Source organism: Gopherus evgoodei, chromosome 2 (genome assembly GCF_007399415.2).
Source record: "Gopherus evgoodei ecotype Sinaloan lineage chromosome 2, rGopEvg1_v1.p, whole genome shotgun sequence".
Lineage (NCBI taxonomy): Eukaryota > Metazoa > Chordata > Testudines > Testudinidae > Gopherus > Gopherus evgoodei.
The window spans coordinates 89,886,167-89,912,540 of NC_044323.1; the positions used below are offsets into that span (position 1 = coordinate 89,886,167).

Here is a 26,374-nt window from a genome sequence, read left to right on the forward strand (position 1 = left end):
CTTGTGTATATACTTGGTGGGAATGTTTTTCCATTCCTAGGATATTCCTGATTTTGTTATGCCACAATTCCAGAAGCAGTCACGTTTTTCCAACAATGTATAATACAAAGTCTTACTGCTAACAAAACAGAAATGAATTTGTCATTCTGTTTAAAATGTAGATCCTTTACTGGAACATTAAGTAAGCAGTTCAGCAATCTCTAGGAAATTGGCATTTTGTCATAAAATGAATCTCTCTAATTTGGTGGTTCTGCTGTGGCACAACTGCTCTCATTGGCTGTCTCGCAACTGAGCAGGCAAGTTGCAGGCCCTCATTGCTGACACCATTCAAGGTGAAGTGGGCAGTCAACACCTCTGCAGTTGTAGGACAAAGCTTGATTTATTATAAAGTTATGAAACACATTTCACAAAACAGTCACTCCATATCTGACCACTCAGTCCTCATCAAAGGAAACCTGCATAACAGCTTCAAAATATGATCCTGGGAGCTTACCTTCATAACTGCTAAAAATCATGGACTCAGTAAAGACGCTGGCTTTATGGCTCATTTTAAGAGTCTGTAACCCCTTAACCCTCCTTTGTCCTACAACTGCAAAGGTGTTAACTGGCAATTTCACCTTGAATGTTCTCTTGCAATATGTGCTAACTCCTTATGCTAAACAATATATTCCATCTTGTGTTTAAAGCTTTGACACTCTGAGAATCTTTCCCAGACCTGAAGAGCTCTGTGCAAGCTCAAAAGCTTGTCTGTCACCCACAGGAGTTGGTCAGTAAAATGTATTACCTCACCCACCTTGTCGCTCTTATATCCTGGGATCAACACAGATAGAAACAACAACACTACAAATATCAAATATTCATGACTATCAGCTGCAGCTACCATAGTAGCAGCATTCAAATCAGTGACCAAGATATGAAAAACGCTGTATCCCGTGATCCATACTATGGTCTATCCAGTCCCCTAAGACAGACAGAAATGTGATGAATGAACAGCTTGCTCTCATTCCTACCACTTCCCAAACCAAAACTAAAACAAACTCATTGAATTATATAGTTCTTTTGTGAATGTGGCAGTCTTGCCTCCCTGCTCCTTCATCCATTACCATGCCCCTTTCAAATGCAAAAGCCCTCTCACACACATATCTATAAATTAATATTATAATCAATCAGTGACTCAAAGAGGGTGTTCACTCTTAATTAGCTCTTCCACATAATATGGTATTGAACACAGATCTGAGTCCTATTTCTAGAGATGTTTCCCTTAAAGAAGTAAAGGAAACAATTTGTAAATAGCTTGGTTTTATCCATCACCATGATCTATCTTCATAACGACAGTAAAAGTCATGAATTTATATCAATCCCCTAGGCACTTCAAGCTACTCAGTCACAGTTTTCTTGGGATAACAAATTATTGTTACTTTTTTAGGCTTGCTGAAACGCCATTTTGGCACATGTCCATGGGAGAAAGATTACATGTTAAGGAAAGGGAAGCTACATTTTTTGCTCACGCAGTTTTATAATGATAATGAAAATTAGGAACAATAGATGGATGGAGTTCTTAGAAGGAAATTATCATGATGATTTCAAACATGGCTGAAAGGTGCTGGGAAAAGTCTAAGTCTTATCTTGCTAACAAAGAAGCAAAAATAACTTATAACTTTGGTCATTTAGTACATTTTCCCTTTTCCTCCTTTTACATATTTTATGTTAAGCAGTGACTGTAAAACTTTGGTTTATTTGAAGGCTATTCATGTATGGTATAGGAATAGTAGTATATAAACTATCCATGAAATTGTGTGTTCCCTCCCCTTTTGTGTGGGGGAAGTGGGTCTCCTTTCTATAACCTAATCTAAAACCAAAATAGCTTTTGTTCTCTGTTTTAAACTGTCCTGCCTCTGAGTCACCCATACGAAACAGAGGTTGAGAAATATTGAATACTGTAGATCAAGCACTTCCAAACCAGCTTTTGGCTAAGTTTTATGCATGCTACGAGCAAACTAATGTACATGAGTATCCAGGATACTCAGCCAGTAATTCATGAGAGTCCAAAATATTCTGCTTGGAATGAATCATAACAGTATAGATGATAGGTTTGGAGAAGGCCCCTCAGGTCATCCAATCCAACGCCTCTGTATTTTCTATGATAATTTCACTAGAATTTCATCTAATGAATCTTTGAAAACCCCTAATGTAGATGACTCAGCTGTCTCACTAGTCAGTTTATTCCATTGCCTAATTGTCATGACTCTTGAATGTTGTCTCATATCTAACCTGAATGTTTCTATCTTAACTTGGTGCACCATTATGCCTTGTTTGACCAATTTATGATTGCAGAACACAGTCCTTTCCTCTCCCCTCTGCAATATCCCTCAAGTATTTGTAATTGGTTTAAAATGGCTTTTTTCCCACTAGTCATATAAATAATTCTATCAGGTATCCTTCAGATGTCTTGTAGCACTTTTCAAGAGACAAGGTGAGTAAGGTAATATCTTTTGTTGGACCTTGCCCACCTAGTCTCTCCAATATCCTGGAGCACTTTTCTCATTGTGTTTGCCCTTCTTTGAACTTTCTCTTGTGTTTCAGTCTTTTTGTAATGAGGGACTGAAAACTGCACTCCATATTCTAAGAATGGATTTATTGTTATTACAAATGATATCTCTGTAATCGATGACCACTTTTAACTGCAGTATTCTGAATACTTGCTTGTATATGAAATATCTAGAACATACAGCCCGTGGAACCCTCCTGACCAGCACCTGAGCTCCTGGCCTGGGAGGCTAGCCCTGGACCCAACACTGCTGTTTCCCCTCCTCTGCAGCCTCAGCTCGCCCCACTGCTGGCGCAATGCTCTGGATAGCGGGGCTGTGAGCTCCTGGGGCAGTGCAGCTGCAGAGCCCAGCCTGACCCAGTGCTCTGTGCTGCGCGGTGGTGACAGGGTGGCTGGCTCCAGCCAGGTGATGCGGCTGTAGCACCGCCAGCCACCGGTGCTCCATGCAGCACAGTAAGGGGGCTGTTAGCAGGGGGTTTGGATAGAGGATAGGGGAGTTCGGAGGGTGGTCGGGGGCGGGGGTGTGAATAGGGATTGGGGCAATTAGAGGGCGGGGAACAAGGGGGTTGAATGGGGTTGGGGTCCCGGGGGAGCAGTCAGGAATGAGAGATGGGGTTGGATGGGGTGGCAGGGGGCAGTTAGGGGTAGGGGTTCTGGAGGCAGTCAGGGGACAAGGAGAAGGGGTGGTTGGATGGGGCAGGGATCCCGGGGTTGGCCATCAGGGAACGGGGGGGTTAGATGGGGCAGGAGTCCCAGGGGGAGGGTATATAGTGGATGGGGGCTGGGCCGCAACCCCCTCTCCTAACTGATCCTCCATACAATTTCCAAAAAGGTTGCCTGCTCCTGATCTAGAGAACAGTGTGAACATTGTGGGGACATTTTCTACTTGTCAAATGCAAAAAATGGTTTTCAGGACTGTCATTGAGCAGCTGATGGTGGCATCTCTTACACACTATTATATTCAGTTTTTGATAATTGGAACTCCCGGCGTACTCCTTTAAGGTGAAAATCACCAGCACATGTCTATGCTACGACTTAAATCACTCCCTGGTTAAGTGCTATTTTGAGGATTTTCGTGCTGACACAGCACAGGGGTGAATTTCATCATTCCTGTTTTCTAAGTAAGAGTTTTCCAGTCCGTAGCTATGTAGATGTTAATCTTTGTAGGGAGTTAATGTAACTGTAATGTAATGTTGCAGACGTTTTTGTGGGAGATTGGTGGTCCACGGATGTGCTTTCTGGTGGTCTGCAAAATGAAACATTTTGAGAACCATGCAGTGGGGGAACTGGGAAGGTGGAAAAAGACTTGATCCAGGTGGGGGACTCTTTCTAACTGAACTAGAGAATCAGTATTTTATATTTTACAATATATTTATTTGTGTTTCTGCATAAGCTTGCCAGACCACGCTGATGGTTAACCTCCCAGATAGTAATTATCCATTGTACCATAATTTATCATATGCCGATTTAATCAATGTGCATGTTACATGGTTCTTCAGGTTAATACTGCACATAGAAAAGTGTAGGTCATAGCTTGCAACTCATTGTTGAAGGACACATCTTTATACATCATTCTATGAGATGGTTGCACAATTTAATACCAGACATCATTTACACCTCATACATAAATGCACATCACCCATAATTTACTTATTCCATGATGCTTTTAGTCAGACAGCATCTAAGTTCTTTAAATTTGTATTTGGTGCTGTGACAAAAAGGTATGTGAAATCAAGATAAATTGTGCCGACTGAATTTCCTTTGTTCTGCAAAGCTATAATTATATCAGAAAAGGCTAGCACCTTTGTCTGGGATAATCTACTATATATTTCAGGAATTTACATTGTTTATCATTAACGCTATTTTTTATCATGGCCGATTTTAGAAATAACAACATGAAGAAATCAATGTCATGAAAATATATGTAGTTATTGAGATTCTTGGGCATTACTTTATATCTCAAATAATGATTAATTTTCCATTTTTAGCACAGAATCAGTGAACAGAATCAGTCAAGACACAAAGAAAAAGATGCATTAAGTCATTCAGTCCATCTCCCTGCCAGTAGACCTGTCCCCTACATTCAGACATTTTCTGGCCGGCATCTTCAGAAGTATCTAATGATTTTGCAGGACTCAAATTCTGCATGCTGAAATAGAGACCTATTAGAGGAACCTAATTTTTCAGAGGATAGGTGCTCAGCACTTTCTGAAAAATCAGGCACTTTTAAGGTGTCTTAAGGTGGGCACCCACAATTATTATTCTCATTTGAAAACTTAGGTGTTTAGGTTTTCTGTCCAATCTAATTTAAAATGTCTCAGTGATTATTCTTTTCCCTTGGGGAACTATTCTGAAGGCTACAATATCTCACTGTCAAGAAGTGTTTTCTGATAGTTAGCTAAATGTTCCATTTCTTAATTGCATGACACTACTACTACTTATACCCTCCTATCCCAACATAATTACTCTCTCCGTGCTATTTATGCCCTTCAGATATAGACTATCAAGCTCCATATCCACCCTTTTGTTGTTTCTGAGCTAATCTACTAGATGCATATTTAGGTTCTGTAAGAGTGTTCTGAAGCTGTGTTTTCAGTCACCAGGTCATATTTGTTGTTCTTTGAGGGCCTGGTCTAAAGCCCACTGAAGTCCCTGGAGTCTTCCCATTGATTTCAATGGACTTTGGATCAGGCCAATTTTTTGATATCTTTCTGAAGCTGAACACAATATTTCAGATATGATCACAGCAGAGCCATCCATAAACAGTTGTAACTGCTGCTCCATGATGCGATGCCTCTGCAGTTCTAAATTGCATTGGGCTTTTTGGCCTAAAGTCATGTTGCAAACTTTTGTTTCATTTGCTGTGATCTATTACCTCAAGGTCTCTTTCAGCTGCTGCGTCTCTATCTCCCGGAAGCGTGTGTGTTTCAGATTGTTTATTCCCCAAATGTATTTCAATTTAAATCTGACTTTTTTTTCTGTCCCTCTTGTTAATCTCTCTAGGCTTCATTGCAATATTTCTGTCTCCTCCCCAGTATCTGCAGCTCATCTCAGTTTTTGATCATCTGCACATAAAATTAACCTGCTGCTCACTTCCTCTTCTAAATCATTAATGAGGGCATTACCTAGGACAGAGCCTAAGGCTGATCCCTGTGTGTCCCCAGCATGTGCTACATGCTAACAGTTTTGAACAAAGGAGCTACCATGCCATAGATGAGCTTTATAAACCCTGATCAGCTCTCAACATGGTATTTTTAATTGTCCTCTTAAACAATAGGCAATTTGGTGAGGGGAAACCTCACAGCTCCTTGGGGAATTAAAGCTCTTGCTTGAGAAGCCACAGCTTTGGTCCTTTTGTGTCACCATGGTCTTATCCCCGAGCTCTTCTCTCTGTTTGCCTTTCAGGCATTTTGCAGCTTCAGTCTCCAAGGCTCTCAGTAAAGTTTGCTCAATTTCTTATCCTCACACCAGCATTCGTTGACATGTCAAAATCCCCTAGTACCAAAGATCATAGCCAACCTAAAAAAATGAAACTCTGAGGGCTTATCTACGCACAGAGTTAAACCAATTAAATTGAAGGTGTGTAATTTTAAACCAGTTTAGTTAAACAGGTGAAAAAGGTTGTGTGGACATGGTTATGGAGGCAGTGTGACTTAGTGGCCAAAGCAATGCTTGGGTGATGTTTCTGACTCTGGCTTCATGGGCAAATCATTTAACTTCTCTGTGCCTCAGTTTCCCTGGCCATTGCATGGGGTTAGTGATACTCAGCTCCTTTGTAAAGTGCTTTGACTCTATGGATGAAAGGTGCTATATAAGAGCTAGGCATTATTATAATTATTTCTTGATTTTATTTTGGCTTGAACCAGGTTTAGTTTGGTTTTAAGTTAGAACACAATAAGCTACTTTGAAGCTGAAATAAAAGGAAACCCACACCAGTTTAATTAAATCATGCAAATTTGTATTTAGACAGGCTTTAATTTGATTATTCACTGTTCTCTTTTTCCACGTTTACTTCAGTCTGGAAATTTTAGACCACTTACTCCCGGATTTCGGATTTCCTTCAGGTTTGCTGTGGTGTTGATTTAGAGCAAATTCAAATCTGATATGCCTCCTGTTGTACTTTTGATGTTTTAAAACAAAAACATCAACAAGGCTTCATAAATGAAATTTCTCCAAGACCGGTAGTTTGCTACATCAGTTTCTGCAAAGTGTCAGCCTTGGATATACATATAGCCATTTTAAAAATGCGTTCTATTAATAAACAAAGTGCCTGATTCTCCACTGCTTTGCAGCTTGTGTAGGCATTTATACCTGGGCAAATTGGTGATAAAATGCTACCAATTGTAGCATTTTATTTCAACTTGACATGTGTGTCCTGTGCCATTTTTTCCTGTGGACAAAGTGGTATGTGATCATGTAAATTTAAGACTGTATCATAATGCATATGCACAACAAGGCTGAATTAATTTGCACAGGCAACCTTAATTCTGGTATTTCCTAACTTTTGAGTGCTTGCTTTTGCAACTTTAACATTCTTTTAGCACAGAGTTTTTTGTATGCAGTAAATTATTTCCTCTAGTATAACTGAGATTTTCCAAACTGTGGTGGAATCAACAATGTATAGTGTATGCTTGCCAAGTATAATCCAGTTTTTAAGCATCCTCATTTATCTTTCTCTCCTTTAGATTTTCTGCAGGGTGCACTAGAGGAAGCAGAAAAGCCATGAAAATCTGAAGAAGATTCTCAGGAGGATTTTTCTATCTGATGTCAAAAGCATTTACAATGCAGCTGTACCAATTCATGTTACTCTAGTCTGAATGGAGCCTTCAGAAGAAGAAGGTCCCACTAATTGTACAAAAAAGTTTATTCATATCAAATTGATTAGATTTCCTTGCCAACTACTTGTCTTAGCATCCATTCTGTGGATAAAGCCTAACCACTTATGAAACTGTTGTAGCAAATGTTTATTAATCTGCAATATCAACCCGTCATAAAGATCCTGTTGCCTGATCAAAGACTATTTACACGCAGTTAAAAGCAAACTTTGTTCCATGGTATGTTTCTTCCTTTGTGATTACGTTACCATTTTCTCATAGTGTCACAGTTTGGACGAAAAATAGCTATCTCCTTCCCTCATCTGCAAACCAATCACAATTTTCACACAGGTGAATTCACCACAAGAAGTAAGGCAGATAATCAAGACTTCTCTATCCCCCTCCTCCCTGATTTATACATCTGCTCTCAAGAGATACAGCGTAAAATATGGCTATGTCAAGGGCAAAATGTCTCCTTCCATTTTCCTGTTACATAAGTCATGTGAATAAAGTTTACATTGTAATTGCCCTAAGCACGCTGACACATGGATCTTCTGATTGTGTTTTTTACTGACACATTAAGTATACTGATACATATTATTCTTATGAATCAGTCTGTTCTGGCTAGGGACAAGTTTTTCAGATGTGACTAGTGATTATGAGTGCATTCAATTTTGCTAACCCAAAACTGAGACAGTTCAAAGGGGATCTGATTTTCAGAAAGTTTGACCCCTTTGAAAATCAGATCCTGTTAAAGTGTCTACAAATAGGAAACCCCAAAATAGAGGCACCCAAAATCACCTTTGAAAATCTTGGCTTAGATTTTTGAAATGTCCGGAGCATAAATGAATTGGTGAGAGAGTAACATGAATGTGGTGTCAATGTAAAGATATATGGAAGGGTCTGAAAATAATTGAGACCTGGCTCCAAGTGTGGAAGATATGCAGCCAACATCTCCTTCCTTTTGGTTTGGCCTCATGGTGGATCATACAAAAGTACAATTTCTAGCCCATTTGGCAGCGTATATGAAATGAATTGTTGATCTCAGCTTATTTGCTAGTGGACAAGTGTACACATTGCAAAGGCTGTCATCAAACTTGGCACCTGTGTTATCTATCTCAGCAGAGACACCAAAGACTTGGGCTATATCTACGCTAGCACTTTTGTTGGTAAAACTTTTGTCGGTCAGGGCATAGGTGCTGTGTTCTGCTCCCACCGGTGGGTGTTCAACCCCCCCTCTGCCCCTGGCCTGCCCTGACTCCATCTCTTCCATGAGGCCCTGCCCCGCCCCCATTCCAACCCCTTCTCCAAAGTCCCCATCCCAACTCTGCCCCCTACCTCTATTCCGACTCCTTCCCCAAATCCCCACCCCAGCCCCATCTCTTCTCCGCCTCCTCCCCTGAGTGCACCACGTTCCCGCTCCTCCCGTTCTCTCCTGGAGCTTGCTACACTGCCAAACAGCTGTTTGGTGGTGGTCGGGTGGGAAGCCCTGGGAGGTAGGCAGAGGAGCGGGGATGTGGCGCCCTCAGGGGGAGAGGCAGAGTAGAAGCTGAGGCAGGGGGTAAGGGAGCTTGGCTGCTGATGGGTGCAGAGCACCCACTAATTTTTCCCTGTGGATGCTCCAGCCCCAGAGTACCCCCAGAGTCGGCACCTATGAGTCAGGGTATATTTTTTCACATCCTTGACTGACATAAGTTTCACTGGCAAAAGGGCTGGTGTGGCCAGCACTATGTTGGCGGGAGAGCATCTCCTGCTAACATACCTACTGATGCTCATTGGGGGTAATTTAATTATGCTGAATGAAGAGCTCTCTCCCACCGGCGTAGAGCAGCTACATTGGAGATCTTACGGCAGCACAGCTGCAGCGGTACAGCTGTGCCACTGAAAAGGCCATAGTGTAGCCATAGCCTAAGTCAGCACAGAGATTCACTGTTCTAACTTCTCACCCATAGAAGAGATTCCTCCAGCTCAGCCGTGAAACCTGCTGGCAATGGGGTGACAATTTCAAATTTATTTTACTACTGTCTGCCATGTATCTGTTCCATGGATAAAGAGGGAAGTTTATTCTCCAGGACTTCCAGTCCAGTAACTTTCATAAGCACGAAATCTACTATCAGCCCCTTTCCCCGTGGCCCCTCTCCAAAAATCATTTCCTCCTTCCTGTACCAATTGTGCATTGCCCGTTAGCCTCCCATGCAGTTCCATGGTGTTGCTCCATCAGGAGTATCAATAACGTTTATATCCCTGCAATTCTACAGAGTTGTCTTTTTTAGCTGACTTTTTAAATGGAGCGAAGCAGCCAGGGAGCAGGTGGCCCTGGATCTGGAGTGAAGCTTCCATCCAGATGGCCCTGTACCCTGGCAGCTGTCAGGGAGCTGCAGCTCATGGGGGCCAAAAACCTCTCTGGGGGAGAAACTCCACCTCTCTGGCCTGGAAAGATTCCCCCTGCAGGAGTGTTCTTCCCTCTCTGTCCCTCCCACATGTTTTCCCCCAGGAGAGCAGTATGTGATCCATTGTAAGGAGACTCCACTGCTCTGCTAAAATCCCACAATAAAATAATCTCCTGTAGTCTCCATACACACCTCAGTGACCAAAGAAAATCCATGGGGAACTGGTCAATTACTTTAGCTATTAGGCTTAAACTTTAACCACAGATTTCAAATCTTCTTCTATGCTCTCAGTGGCTGCTAGGTAACCTAGAGAACTCAACTGCGATTACTATTAAAAAATCTCTTCGTTGTACCATAGAAGTGCCACTACATTGTAGAATCCTGAGCCAAAGAATCCTGTACTAATATATACTATATATGGGAAAGAAAACCACGGGGCTTTAGTGGGATATATTACACTGTAATTATCATTATTAGATCTGATCCAACCACCCAAAACTGCCATTGATTTCTTTGGGAATTATGGGTAAGCAATGAGTAGAGGTTCGGGTCAGTTATGTGAAATGCTTGTATTTACATTGCATTTATTTGACATCAGTGAAACATGTTTGTGTTGGTGTTGCTCCTATTTGCCTATTTTACTCCATGCTATGGGAGGAGAAGGCTCTATGGAGAGTCAACCCATAACACTGTTGAAGAGGAAAAAACATACTGGTTATAAAACATAGAAAGAAAATTGTGCATAGTAGTATTTTATGGTCTCTTTATAATGTGATGTTATGCCATTCAATAATATCATCAGGATTTAAAGCAGAGATATTTGCACTGGATACAAAAGCCATTTGTTTTTCCCGTGGCCAAATAATCCAGGTAATTCAGAGGAAATAAGTCACAGCAATTTAGTGGTTTATAGACCAGTGCATCAGGAAATAGTACGAAGAAGCTCTCAGCAGTGCTCAGACTTTGTATGAATTTTTTTCTTTTAAATCTGATCTTTGTGACTGGGGAAAAAAATCAAGGTGAAATTAGAAGATACTTTAAAAAAAAAAGTTATCCAAGCCAAAAATATGAAGGAAACATTTCTGATTTCAGGGGACCAAATGTTCACTTCTCAACATCAATGTTTCTGAGGCAAAGAAAGATATTACTGGCCATGCCATTCTATAATGTACAGAACTTTGCACCAATACTCTGTCAGGTCTCTTGCTAATAAGTAGATCACATTACTGCAAAATGAGGTTGGGATGTAAATACAATTTTCTTATCTAGAATCCTAGTTATTTATACTATAAAAGGAATACTCATATAAAGCTGCTTATTTTCATTCAACCAAACTTTAATATGCAGAGTGTCTATGCTTCATCAAGTTATTTAAAGAGAATATTATTTTTATGTGGTAGTTAGAGCAAAGCAAAGTTTAAGCAATCATTTTGTTAAAATCAATTTTAGACATATCTAAATGTAGAATTAGTGAGTGCATTGTGACATTTTCATACCACCCTATCAGCGGTACCAACTATTTTTATTGTTCATAGCTACAGCACTTTTAAATGTGTTTTCTAAAATAAATCATAATATGAAATGAAATATAGATTTGATTTTCTTTGAACAGTTGCATGTTTTGTAAAATTTATTTGCTGAACAATATTTTCCCAAGGGCTTTTTCTTCCTCCCCCCATTCCCCCCACTTGCATTTTTAGAACAACACGCTAATAGGATTACTTATCTAATGACCAAAATCGAGTTCAGTTTCTGAAAACTTGGGCTCAGTTTATCTTTTGGGGTTTGAATACAATCCTGAATTCAAACCAACAGACCCTTGTGGTTTGCCTAGTCCCACATTGATTCGTCTGTCCAAATAGTATTCAGCTAAGACAAAGAATAACAACATTTCTACATTTCGAGAAACTGGATTTCACTTTAAAAATAGAATGTGTTTTCTCCTCTTCAGCATTTACTGTACAGACTGTATTAGAGGTATATCTGAACGTTCTTATACTTGTACTACATATGAAAAGTAATTTACTGCCATGAACTAAGGTATGCTGAGCAGAGATTGTAATTTCCATGTGAAATCCTTTTGGTAGAAAAAAAATTACAGTCTATGCATCATGCTTAATAAATATTTCCTTATCAAAATATCCTGTTTACAAAGTCTATATTTAAAAAAGAAACAAAAAACCCACAAGCTTCAGAGGTATTTGCACAATATATGGCACAGTTCTGTGCCAGACTTCTGTTATTGCTTTGTCTGAAATTAGTCTTGAGTTTGCTGTTGCTTTGTATACAATTACTTTTTGACACAAAACTTTCTGTACACTGGCTAACCTGTAACACAGCATCCTTCCAATATTTACACATTGTTTTCACATGCATGCTAAAGTGGACTTAATGCCTTTGCAATCCTAGAGATCCTTAATTTTGCAAAGCATGGATCATGTTTATTCATATGAATCATGATGTGACAAGTTTACTGAGTGCCCTCAATTTCTGTTGAAAACAGTGAAAGATTTGGGGTGGTCAGCATCTCACAGAAGGCAGGATTGGCCCTATGATTAGCAGGGCCGGTGCAAGGATGTTTCACGCCCTAGGCGAAACTTCCACCTTGCGCCCTTCCCCCGTCCCCGAGCCCCTGTCCTGAGGCGCCCCCCCCCGCGGCAGCTCCCCCCTGCTCCACCTCCACCCCAAGCATGCCATCGCTACTTCACTTCCCCTGCCTCCCAGGCTTGCGGCACCTAAGCTGATTGGTGCGGCAAGCCTGGGAGGTGGGAGAAGTGAAGCAGCTCATTCCTGCTCCGCCTGCTCCCCGAGCACACTGTCGTTGCTTCACTTCAGTTTCCCTGTGTGCTACCCCCTCCACCCCCTTATTTGCTGCAGGCGGCCCTCCCCGCGCTCCCCTGCCCCAGTTCCCTCCGCCTAAATGCCGGCGGCGACCGGGGCGGCCAAATATCTGGCTGCCATGGTTGCTGCTGAAGAAAATGCCATCTCCCAAATCCTAGCGCCCTAGGCGACTGCCTTGGTCGCCTAAATGGTTGCAGCAGCCCTGATGATTAGCAAATGTGATCCAAAGCTGCCCTGTCTTCAGATGCATCCATTTTATGAAAACAGGCCATTCAGACGCTGCTGTGGATCATGAATTAAAGACAGGATGGTCATTGGCCGGAGGTGAGACTAGATAACCCTTGCGGTCCCTTCTAACCCTATGGTTCTATGATTCATATAAAGTTTGAAAAACATGGTTTGGTTTAGAGTCTGAAATCACTTCTCTACAGTTCTTGCAATTTTATGTAATAAACAATGTCAGGAATTGCTATACCAACCCCCTAACTCCACATTTTTCCAGATGAAAGGAAGTTTAGAACCTGCAATATCAAACACAGGATTAAAAATAATGTTCTGAAAGATTCTTTATTTTGGGATCTTGGTATATCTGCTTTGCTGATGCCCCTTGTGCCCATATGTCTTAACTGTGACCAGCAGATCACAGTACAGATATCTAGCAGTTTTATTAGCATTAAATGTAGAACAAGTGATTTTAATTAGTCACAGAGTAGAAACATAACACAGTTAAGTGATTTGACTTGGTATCCTCTGGCAACATTTCTTGGCCACCATAGTCTGTACATCTGCTCTGGTCAGGAGCACAAAAGAAATGCAAAAAGCAAAGATATATCCTGACTCTTTACCTGTTATCAAATACTGTGGTATTTCCCAGATGTTTCAGTGTTGTAGGAATCTGGATGGGCAATATAATACACTAGTAGTTAGACTCAATCATTGTTACAGTTTGAAATTTCCTTCATCGTCATTGCTTGTGACTACATTAGCATTCTCTCTCTCTCTCTCTCTCTCTCTCTCTGTACACACACACACACACACACACACACACACACACACACACACACACACACACACACACACACACACACACACAACATTTAAAGTTTCAGTCTAAAACCCAGTTATTAAAAAAGGTGGAAGAAGGGTTGAAAAAATTAACCAGTTATCATAATAAGGACTAAATAAATAACTAAGGGTCCTGGAAGGGATATAAACCCTCAGGTTTCAGGGCATAAGTCAAATGCTAACAGGGGTTAGGAAGAAACTTTACCTCTAGGCAGCTTATTTTATAACTGCCTGTTACAGGACTTCTTACATCTTCCTCTAAAGCAGCTGGTATTGACTACTGTCTAAGAAAAGCTATGGAGCTAGAGGGATTACTGGTCTGATCCAGTATGGCAATTGCTGTGTTCCTCTTCAGTCTGCCAAAACAGCATTCTCCTCATGGGAAACAACCAGTCTGCACCAAGTTCCTGTTTTAAAGTTAATCTAACTTATTTATCTGGCCCCCTGTCTGTAATATTTAAGGCTTGGTATAGTGCAACTATAATGTATTTCTGAAGTGCGTATCAGCACTACTGTAGTGCTACATTTTCATTATAAAATCTTTCTTCGGAAGGCCATAGCACTTGTTTTTGGAAAACAATTAAGAGTCCAGAGGAAAATTACAGAAATAACAATGTTTGGTAAGAGCTTGTAATTCATCGTCTGGAGCAGGCTAGAGAAATGGATGTTTCCTTAACAGGAATAACCAGTCCAGACCATCCTTCTCAAAACATGACCCACAGAAGCTGCTCAGCTGGGTACTGACTGATACTGTATTCAACTAACAGAACATAAGCTACAACCTTTGTTCTGATTATGTATGCTATTGGCTGATCCATGAGCCTGAGAGGAAGACATTGATATGAAGCCACTACTGCAAACTGATTAAGAGCCCAGTCCTAGCACTGTTGTACTCATGTAAGTATTTTGCCATTGATTTTGATTGGAGCAGGAGCAGGCCCCAGCTCTTCTTTCATTGGTGGTGAATGTCACAATAGCAAGCTATAAATAAATATTAGTCCTACTTATATTTTGACGTAAATAATGAGGGTCACTCAAAAGTGCAGCTCTCCCAAGTAAAATTTACAACAGGATGTCAAGGAAGACAGTGGAAATATATGGTTGTGCACCATTAGTCAGTTACTTCATTCCACCCCAGAAGTGGCTGCAGCTTAACAGTGGGGAAGGTTATGTTTTACTTAGAACCTATTAGCTTGAAAAATTCCAAAGCCTTGTACAATCTATAAAATGTATAGAAGTTATTTCACTCAGTCCTGAAACTATGTCACTTCCAGGATGTACTATGGTACCTACTGAACAGCAACAGCATCAGTATCCAATAGGAGAAGTTAAGAAAAATATCTTCTTTATCTGAAACTGTGGAAGGAACATATTTGCAGGAGGAATGTTTGGTAAGCAAAATGCAATTGACCAATTTAGAATTTGGTCAGCACAGCAGGCTGATACCTTCTATTCTGAAAATTGGCACGGTTCTCCTAAATGAAGACACCCGTTATTAGTGCCTCAGTTTCATGTGCCATGCCAAAGATGGCACCTCCATGAGCACAATGCCATCTAACATTCAGGGACATTGACTCATTGTGGATTCAGAGGGAAGAGTGCCACTTATTGAATGTACTCTTAGCACCACTCCATAAAACGCCCTGAATTTTCCTTAGAGGTCGTTCATCCACATACTAGCTAAGACTAATCCTATTTAGCTTGCTAGTTCTGACGAGATCAGAGTCCAAGGTGGTGTGGCAAAGTTTACAATGTGTTTTGGAACATCTGAAATGAAATAAATATCCTACTGCTATTGTATTCATTTACTAGTATTATAGTATTCCTTAATAGATGTAATATTTTAGCTGGGGAATATGTTGAGAAGTGGGTCGATTGATGATGTTAATCCAATTCATTAAGAGGCAAACATTCAATAATTAATAGTTACTTAAAGTACCCACAACATATTTTAACCATGAACAGAATCAATTGCCAGACACATAAAGGAGTTTATTGTAAGTATCCTTCCCCTGATGGTACAGTGAGGTGGAGACAGTTGGGATCCATAAATATCAGTTTATTACACATATTATCAAGTGGAGGAGGGGGGGTTGTTTTTCTAGGAGCCTGAATAAAATTACTTCTCTCTGCTATGTTGTTAATTATAACCAGGAACTCTTGCTGAAAAACACAAAGCTGCATGTGCTCGGACTGAATATGTAACAATACAAACAAGAAGAGTATATACTAGTAACATATTTGACTTCTGTGTTTAGGAGCTACCTAGATATTTTGTTTACAGGGTAGTAAACAAACATTTATCTTGCTTAATGGAGGCTGGGCAACTTCTTTGTGGAAATTATACATTAAGGTGTGCATGTGGCCATGGAGGATCCCCTAGTCCTAGTGGCGGAATCAGTGTTGTTTTGCTGTGCAGGAAGAGGAGGCGTGGGATTTGGGCAGGAGTGTGCTTTGCCCAGCTATTTGGGATTTTTTGTGCATTTGGCCGTAGGATCGTGACTGGAATTGTGACTGGATTGTGACTGGAAGTGCTGAGAAAAGGAAAAAAATAGATTCTAGGAGGTGCTGAAAGCATTCACCCATTTATCATCTTGCAAGATTGAAACTTTCCCTAGTTGGCTGCTTCACAGAACTGCAATGACTGATGTCCCAGGAGAAGAGGAGGGAATGAGTGTCTCATCTGGACAAGGCAATTGCCCCAGAATCAGTGTATGTGGGAAGAAATCTTAAGACACTAGCCAGCCTGGTCTTTAGACTGGCAGCAATGGACAGTAGAGGAAGACACAAAATGGAATGCTTGGGTGTGGCCAAAGCAACCACACATATACACACAAATACAAATAAATTGTTCCTGTAAAATATGTTAAATTATTTATTCTTGTCATTTGGGTTTTGCTCTCTCTCACATCCACACCCACTCACCTTCCTGGTTTTATACCATATCCATTAGAATAGATAGACACCCAGGGATCACAGGAAAAATTAGGATCCTAATAACATGTGATAGGACTTTCAGAGAACCAACAGTTTTAATTTTAACCAGCAACTTGATTTTTGCTTACTAACTCCTAATTAAAGATAAATAGAATTGATGATTACAAATTATTAAAAAGGGTGAGAAACACAAGGTGTAAGGTTATGGGGCAGAGTTGAAGTAGTATAGCTTATTAGGTGCTACAGGAGGTGCCTCTTGTTTTTATGAAAGTACACCAATGATTGTTTTTATTTTTTACCAGCTCATCCAATTTGACTCATCTTTCTTCGTATGGTTCAATTGTTAATCTGATAAAGGCATCAAGCCCCTCAATGGCTTTCATTCTTTTATTCTGGTCAACTACATTTCTATAAATGGGGATTTGCCTTTGCAATCATCTGACTAATGTTTATTAGAAAAGTTTCCCATTGAACACAAAATGATGATTTCACTGAGCCACCACAGTTTGTAAATGTATTTTAAGGCTCTGAAAGAAAGCAGTAGTCTAGCTTGCAGCAGAACGAAGATAGCATTTTGGGTAAACATTAGCAATACAATGTAGCTATTCTTCTCTCTGATGAATAACATTGCTTCTAGCATCAGAAAAATAATAAATGGAAAACCAAATGGGTTCTAAAATAGTGCTTTTCTTTAAAGGGCTGCGGCCCAAGTATGTCATCCAGCAGAGGAAAATTGGTAGCTGCATTGTATTTTTGTAGGCCAGCTACAGAGACAGTGAACGGATACCTTTTATTGGACTAAGTTAAAATTAGAGCTGAGCAAATAATTCCTAGTGAGTAACAGAGCTGATTAATTTAACCATGCTTTCTGTTTATTAAGGCCAACATTTTCAAAACCAGCTACTAATTTTGGGCTCCTCATATGCTGAGTTCCCATCTTGAGAGACTTATTGAGAGGGCCTGATTTCCAGACATGTTGAGCATACCCTCACTTAATCAGGAATATTTTTGACAGTCAAGCCCTATGTGTCTCTTAGTGGACATCACAAATGGAGAGACCCAAAATTGGAGGCGCCTTTGGCCCTGATTGTCCATTGTTCATATTTTTCTCAAGTTATTGAAATGAGCCCCCAAATCATTTCCTCAAGTATTTCTTGTTTTCTACACCACTGGTACTCAACCAAGGGTACGTGTGCCTCTGGGGGCACACATCAATCTTCTGGGGTTACATCAAGTCATCTAGATATTTGCCTAGTTTTACAACAGGCTACATAAAAAACACTAGCCAAGTCAGTACAAACTAAAATTTCATATAGACAATGACTTATTTATACTGCTCTATATACTGTACACTGAAATGTAAGTACAATATTTAGATTCCAATTGATTTATTGTATAATTAGATGGTAAAAATGAGACAGTAAGCAATTATTCAACAATAGTGTGCTGTGACACTTATATTCTTATGTCTGATTTTGTAAGCAAGTCAGTTTTAAGTGAGGTGTAGAAGACAAGTGGGGTACGGAAGACAAATCAGACTCCTGAAAGGAGTACAGTAGTCTGGAAAGGTTGAAAGTCACTGTTCTACACACTGTTCACAAGCAAGTTCATTGTGGATAGTCAATTATATAAACTTTGAACTGTGTAGGTTAGATTTTGGGTCACATGTCATTGTTTCTGTTCCCCGATTGGACTCGAGTAACCTAAAATCAAGTCTCTAGTACAAATAGTCTTGTTTACAACTTTCATAGTTTCTTAATTTCCTTTCCATAAATATAGACTTCTGAACCCTTAGCCTGCAAAGATTCATGCATAAGCATAATTTTAAACGTGAGTGGGCCCTTTGAATTGAGTTAAGCATGTGCTTAAATCTTTGCAGGATTAGAGCCTCTGAGCTGACCCTGATCGCTGACTTTTTATTGTAGCTCTGGGTTTGTTTCTTTCTGTTTATTGTACTGGCTCATGTAAATCTTCAAGTGCTCCCACAATAACTGTAGCTGGAAGACAGATCTTTTACAGCCTGAAACACTTTTGCCCTGGTTTGTAGCTACTTATAGGGCCAAATTCAGTAGTGTCTTAAAAGGTGGGGTAAATTGCGCAATGGATGTAAATTGGTCAGAAAGTGACTGTGTGTGGCACTATCGTATACCATGCACTGATTCAGCATTCAGTGGGTAAGGTAAATGGGAGTCACTTACTCACCAAGATGGTGCACAAGCAGTTGTAGCAAGAAAAAGACAACTGGAGGGTGTAAAACAAAGATGCACACCTTAATTTCTTATACCTACCTATTTATTGTTTAGTTATATAGGGCCAGACTGTTGCTGGTTGCTGGCTCTGTGCAGAAGTTGGGGCTGAGAGATGTGCGGGTTCAGGGAAAAAATCCTCATCTGATATAAATTGTCATAGATTTGTTGAAGCCACTGTGGCTATGACAATTTACACCAGCTGAGTAGCTGCTGACCAAATGTAGGCAGGAGAAGTAGAATGTGGAGGCTCATGGGCTTGCACGTCTTTTGGACTACCGAGCAGTGGGTGTCCATGCTGCACTTCAGAAAAGGGTGAACCTCCGATTCCAGCATGTGACTCCTCTCTGAGGAAACAGCTGGCAGCCAGCCACTGCCAGAATTCCTTCTTATTCATCCAAAGCTCTCCAAGGACTCGTTCTGCTGTGTGAATCTCCCTGTTTGACATACAGCAGCCATTGGTATAAAGTCATAGCCTGGCCCTTATTTACTTGTTTTACATCCCATGCGGTCAGTGCTTAGCAAATAATAATAAACACTATTGCCAGTTTACATCACACTGGACAGCGGCCCTTTGCAACCATTCACAGTGCTCTTGAGTATGATCCCCTAGGGAATTGCTATGTGTTCTTACAAATTTTCTCTTTTGTGACAGGAATAGGATAACTTCACCATATTTGTGTCTAGCTTAGTATCTGTTCTGCATCCACTAGAGCCGACATTTTCAAAACTGACAGTTGATTTAGTTTTTAGTTGCTGAGCTGGAGATAACTTGGCCGAACACCTGCAACTGCAAATGACATGAATGGAAAATCAGCACCAAGGCAACTCAAGGTGGGCACCCAAAAACTGAAGGACCTACAATTAGGGGCCACTTTTGAAAATTTGGGCCTAAGTGAATTGATCTGGCTGTATTGGGGGGTTCTCTCTCTGTCCACATAGCAAATCTTTACTGTACATCCATATTCCATTGTATTTCTTACATGTGTGAACAAATACTTAATTTGCCTCACATGTTTTTTGTCTGCATAGAGAGACTAAACTATCGTTTTCAGATACCTATTTTCTTGCTTATTTCTTCTGTCTTCTCGTAATCCTTTTCTGCACTAGGGCCAGCAGCAGAAAGAGCCGCCTTTTATCCCATATATATCCTGTCGAAATCGCTTTAAAAACCATAGAGACTATTTTAAAATAAATGGCCACTTTTTGAAATCCTATAATTATGAAGTGGAGGGTTGATTGCTATCCTTGGAATGCTTCAGAACAGCAGAAAAATTCCTGTCTTTTGGAAATTGTACTGTCTATTCATCCTACTGGAACTGATCCAAAAATGGAGTATTGAGAAGTTGCCAGTGGTAAGTACTCACTAAATGCTAGTTTGAGCAATGTATTACATGTACTGTCACTTCCTAGAATGTTACAGAAGTCAATTAATTACCATTTGGAAGGGGGTTAGTCTTGGTGTTTTCTGTTTTTTGTTTAATAGTGAAATGCTTAAAGATGATCTTCAGAAAGTACAATTATGTTCATGTCACTGTACTAATGAAACCAGACATGGCTCTCTTCTTATCCTCACAATTCAATGCTTGATAGTTTGATTTTATGTTATATTTTAAAACATAAAGATGAACACATGGCCTAAATGAAGAATATACATGGAATTAAATATGAATTGCAAGGAATGCACATGCAGTATGCTGAGCAGGACTGATAACATCCTGTGAGCAAAGATCAATATCTCAATCTTGTAATGTGCTGATTGCCTCTTGCAAAGTGCTGTGATCACGCAAATCCAAGTGAAGTCAATAGATGTTGTGGGCACTAAGTAGCATCTTGTAGTAGGTCTTCAGCAGGCAGAAGGATTGAGCCATATGTGATTTGTAATGCCAGAGAGTTTGATAGATTTTAAGGGGCTTCGGACAAGTTTCTCTTATTATATCTATCACTTGGATAAGAAATACAATTTTCAATTTCTTTTTGCTTCACATAGCTTTCATGCAACCCCTGCCCTGAATCTATAGACCCCAGGCCCTACATTGGTGTGCATCTGGCTTTAAATAACTTTCCCCCACATTGTTCTACTGTATTTTGCATTTTTTTAGTGTTGAATTTTGATGCTTATGAAGGAAATGTGCTCCAGGAAGTAAGACACTGAACTATGAGCTGGGTAACCTGTGTTCTATCCCTGGCTGCCATTGACTTGCTATATCACCTTGTGTGCCTCAGGCTTTGGGTGCTCAACCTAAAGATAACTAAGCTCATATTTTCAGAGGTACTATGGACCTACAACTCCAACTGAAATCAGTGAGGCCTCAAAGGCTATTAGCCAGGATGGGCAGGGATGGTGTCTCTAGTCTTTGTTTGCCAGAAGCTGGGAATGGGAGACAAGGGAGTGGACCACTTGATGATTCCTTGTTCTCTTCATTTGCTCTGGGGCACCTGGCATTGGCCACTATTGGAAGACAGGATACTGGGTTAGATGGACCTTTGGTTTGACTCAGTATGGCCGTTCTTATGTTCTTAAGAGATTCTGACAAAGTTTCAGGGTAACTATCTGTATTTCCCCCTCTGTGGCCCACTACAGGAAAGGCCAGTCAGGTCTCAGGTTTCCAGCCATCACCTGTCTCTGGGGAGGGACCTTTGTCCCACTCCCTTCTAACTGGGGATTTTTAGGCTGCACACACCGCTACCATCCACTGTGATGTCCCCAGCAAGCCAGTCTGCCAAAAGACCAAAGCTTGTGCATTGCTTTCTCTCAGAGGACAATGACAGTGTTTTTACCAGTGATACCCCACAGCTCTTCCAAGCAAGCACTTTGATTCATAGGGTATTATAGAGAAAACATACATATAAAAAAATAAACAGATTGAAACCCACTTTAAACATGTCAGAAATCACCCATCTTCCACATGGTGAGTCTGATAGGCCAACATCCCTTCCACCTCTTCAACAAAGTCAGGGCCTTGTCATGTCCATTTGCTGAATCAAAATGAAGGCACTGTGCCAGTTCAAGCACATCCTTTTCTACCAAAAGTCCTTTCTTTGTCTCCTAGTATCTGGAAAACCACACCAGGGGTAGTACCTCTCTGGAGACCCACTTTAATCACCCCCCCCACGCAAACACACACACTTTTAACTTCTACAGGAGCTAAACTGCTCATAAATTTAGTACAAAGATAGCTTAGAGTTGCAATATCTGTCGGTCTGGGTATCTTGAAAAATCAAGCCATATTTGTCTCAGCTTGAGCACTCATCATGTGAGGCACCTAAAGTCAGTGGGCACTTTTGAATGTTGGCCATAACCTCTCTGTGCCTGTATGAACATTATTCATTTTTTCACACTAAGGCCCTGATCCAGCAAACACATGAATACCTTTTCGCACATGATTTGGTCTTGTTAAACTGATTAGGACTGCTCATATATGTAAAGTTATCCAGATGTGTAACAATTTGCAGAATTGGGGCCTAAATTATTTAGTCAGCTAGCTGGATGGTCAGTTTTTAAAGTATTCCCAGTGTATTAAAACTGTTTTGCTTAATAGCAGCTATGTTATTTATTATTAAAATTACCATAAATGTACAAATCAGACTGAATCCCTGCAGGATTCTCAGGATTTGACCAAAAAGTATTAACACCAAAGTCAGACTGAACTTTATGACACTGACTGAAACATAGTTGAGAGGTTATTGTTCTCAAATCTAATTTCATTAAAAATATGAATTCACTTCTAAAGAAAGTTGATCATTAAATAAACTTTTACAAAAATCAGAGAACTTTGAAGTGCTTTCTTTGAGAATTCAGTCTATATTTAAAGATATCTGAAATAAATAGCACATACCACGTGTAAATACATACCAAATTTTAAAGTCTATAAAACCTTAAACTTGTTAGTTAATTGTTTGCATCAGTCACAAATAACTTAAATGTCACTCTTGAGTTTAACCTATTCATGTGTTACTAATATCATTTTTTCCTTTATCTCTTTCCCCCATATTTTTAAAATATATTTATAGATTTGCCCTTGGGAAAGAATTTAGGGTTTGGGCCAAAGCATCCTGAAGATCTCCAGTCTAAAGAGGCATTGCAAGCCCTGTTCCAGCATAGTTAGTGATCCAGGGCTGGCCCAAAACATTTTGGCACCTGAGGTGGGAAGCTCAAATGATGTCGCCATGCCCCCTCGCTTGGGCCAAAACTTTGAAAGGTCTCCATTCTGCCTTCGTCCTGTTCTACTCTTCTCATGGTACTGCTCTGCTACCTACCCCAGTAAAGGAGAACTAACAACTTAAAATACCTTGTTCAAAAATTTTAAGTAACACTTAACTTTCAAATGCCTGTACAGCAAATGTAACTTTTCTTGTCTGCACAGTAAACACTGGCATTTTTATCTGTTTGAATAATCAAAGTGGTGCTTTCCGTGCCTTCTTGGTTGCAAAGATTTTAACTGCTTCCTGCTGAAGGTCCACAGTATGGGCCAGCTCATGCTCTACTGAGATGGTTGCAAGGCTGGCCAGCCTCTCCTGTGTCATTGTTGAGTGTAGATGTGTTTTTATTAACTTCAGCTTGGAGAAGCTGCGTTCTCCACTGGCAACTGTTACAGGAAGTGTTAGAAGTATGTGCAGAGCAACAAATGCATTTGGAAAGAGGGTGGTCATCTTATTTGTGCACATATATTTCAGAACAGCCTTTGGAGTTGATCCTGCTGAAATGTATCATGAAAGGGCTTTCAGTTCATCACCTAAATCATTCGGATCAATAACACTCATGTCATCATGTGTCAACTCTGCCTCTAGTGCCCTGCGTTGCTGGTGTAGGTCTTCTTCAGGTGCAGTGAGGAGTTTTGGAATATCATACAACATCCCAAATATACTGCTATGTTCCTTGAGCTGCATGAAATGTTCTTCAGCTGATTATATTGCACAATCTAGCACCTGGTTCAAGAATTCAACTTTGAATTGTTGTTTGGGGTCTCTTATGGGATTATCCTGTGCCTCGTAATCAAAATGTCTTCTTCTTTGGCAACTCTTGTATTCTTGAATAGGTGGGAAAATAGCTTCACTATGAAGTTCCTCTGCCAACTTCTGTTCACTCTTCAGAACATTTTGAAATCCCTCACCTGACCAGTAAGACTGTATGTATGACTTTGCTTTGTCCAGTTGTTCCACTGTTCCGGATATATCAAGGTCAACACCTTGGAGTCTCTTGCTTACAACATTTATTTCAAACAGTATGTCATGCCACAACACTAAGCCACACAGAAATTTGAAGTTATGCCACTGTTAGCCCACAAACAGTTCCTGTCATAACATTATCCTCCATAATGGCAACTATGGCATGATCTATCTTCCCAATTTGGTGTTTGATAGGCTTTATCGCCTCCACTTGACTTTCCCATTGTTTGGCACTCAATGGTTTCAGAGTCGGAGAGGATGTCCCCAGATGTTGCTTCAAAATTTGCCAATGATGAATTGATGCAGAGAAAAGTACATAGATGCTTTGAATTACATTAAAAAATTCAGCAGCCTCACTAGAAACTGATGCTGCATCACTGACCATCAAGTTCAATGAATGAGAACTGCATGGGACAAAAAAAGCTTGGGGGTTTAACTCTCGGATCCATGTCTGCACTCCTCTGTTCTTTCCTCTCTTGTTGGCACCATTATTGTAGCCCTGACCTCTCATGTCAGCTATCGCAATTTCCATTTCTTCCAGCTTTTAAAGAAGCACATTGGTCATACTAGCTCCTGTAGTATCATCAATGCCAATACATTCTAGAAAATGCTCCCTGACAGTCACCATTGCAGGGACATTTTCACTATGTTCTGTTGTTGTTACAAAACGTACCATTAAAGTCATTTGTTCCGTATGGCTGATGTCAGGTGTGCAGTCCAGAATAACAGAGTAATATCTTGCTGACTTCAGATCTGCCACAATCTTCTGTTTGACTTTTGTTGCCAGTAACTGTATGATCTCATTTTGAATTGTTTTTCCAAGGTAGTGATGTGTGTACATTTCTTGGGTGGTAACTCTTCTTAGATGCTCCTGGAGTACAGCATCTCACTCAGCCATCAGCTCCACAATTTTAAGGAAGTTTCCACTGTTTGGCACATACAACTGATCTGAAGTGCCATGCAGTGCTAGGTTTTGGGTAGCAGGCATTCTCACAATGGCAATGAGCCGTTTCAGAACATTTTTCCAGTAAAGAGACTCTGAGGCAATCTTCTCTTGATGCTGATCATCTATGGTGGCATTTAACCTTAGTCTCATCTCAAGCTCTTTCCATCTATGGAATGCTCTCTGGTGATTTGCTGTCTTCTCATGCATGCCAGATTTCTAGCCAGATTTTTCCAGTCCTTTGTTCCTGTAGAACCCAGTGTGGCTGGAACATTAGACTGGAAGAGTTTGTAATAAAAACAGTATGCAGCATTCTGGGTTTTTGAGTACATAAGCCATGGCATCTCCACTTTGTTACCACTGGGGATTTCATGCCAGTAATGTGTTGGATGGAAACTTCTATTTTCATTGTCTTTGGGGAACATGAAGTTTTTCACTTGCTGTGGCCCATGTAGTACAAGGAAGTCCCTCAGGCTACTGCTCAAGTGGATGCACAGTCGTGGCTCATCTACACTTCAGGAACTAAATTCAGCAGCAGCTGTTTCTTGCGTTTCCATCACACTCTTCTCTGATCTACACTTTTCTTCAGGAATGTGCATGGTTACGTCCATTTGAGATGGAGATATGGATGCTGCAGTAGCTGCCAGGTCACCTGCGCTCTGATTAACTGGAAGATCAGGCATCTCCTCACCACTCACATCCTCACTGGGGCCGGAAGGCTCACCGTGAACATTTATGTCTATGTATCTCAGGAGAGCTCCTTCCTGCTTAGATAGAAACGCTTCCTTTGCTTTCTTTCTTTTTCTGAATGCTGCTCCAGAGGGGCATTTTCTTCTTTCACTCACGACTGCTGTTCTGTGCCAGCTATAGTGGCTCTCAACACTCAGTTGAAGGGGACAAATAAGCAGGATGGTAGCAAGGCCTGAGTAAGGGAAGATATCAGCATCTTAAGGGCCTAACTGGCTCCTACTACTTCAGTTGACTGCCTGTTCTCCTCAAGTGGGTTCAGGGAAGCAGCAGAAAACAGGAAGCTCCCTGAGAAGCTGGTGTTAATCAGTCCAGGCTCCTAGGGCTGCTAGAGAGGTACATAAGTGGCTCCTCTTCCTCTCTCTCCCTGCAGCTCCTGCTGCTTTCTGTTATTCCCTCTCACCTTTCCATCTGCCTGCCTGTTATGTCTCTTGTGCCCTCCTTCCTCCAGCACAGCGCTCCACCATCTCTGTGCATCTAGAGCAGAGAGAATACACATGCACCAGCAGCAGACACAATTTTCTACACTCTGGGTCCTGGTGGCACCCCGCCACAGTCGAGCACCTGAGGCGGCCGCCTCAGTTCACCTCATGGTAAGGCCAGCCCGGCCTCCATCCCAACCTGACTGAGGAATGTCGCGGCAGAAAGCAGCTTAGGCAAACCACACGGACTTT

General features: G+C 40.8%; 2 protein-coding genes across 2 annotated transcripts in view; both read left to right on the forward strand.

Annotated features, from left to right (window-relative positions):
• Nucleotides 1-8,659, forward strand: part of BBS9 (Bardet-Biedl syndrome 9) — a 493,194-nt gene extending 484,535 nt beyond the window's left edge. The window contains 1 exon segment of the mRNA XM_030549388.1: nt 7,234-8,659. Coding sequence (XP_030405248.1) covers nt 7,234-7,274 — 41 coding nt within the window. The 3' untranslated portion in view covers nt 7,275-8,659.
• Nucleotides 8,660-18,695: 10,036 nt separating this feature from the next.
• Nucleotides 18,696-26,374, forward strand: part of BMPER (BMP binding endothelial regulator) — a 243,562-nt gene continuing 235,883 nt past the window's right edge. The window contains exon 1 of the mRNA XM_030549389.1: nt 18,696-18,701. Coding sequence (XP_030405249.1) covers nt 18,696-18,701 — 6 coding nt within the window. The remainder of the gene's footprint in view (nt 18,702-26,374) is intronic.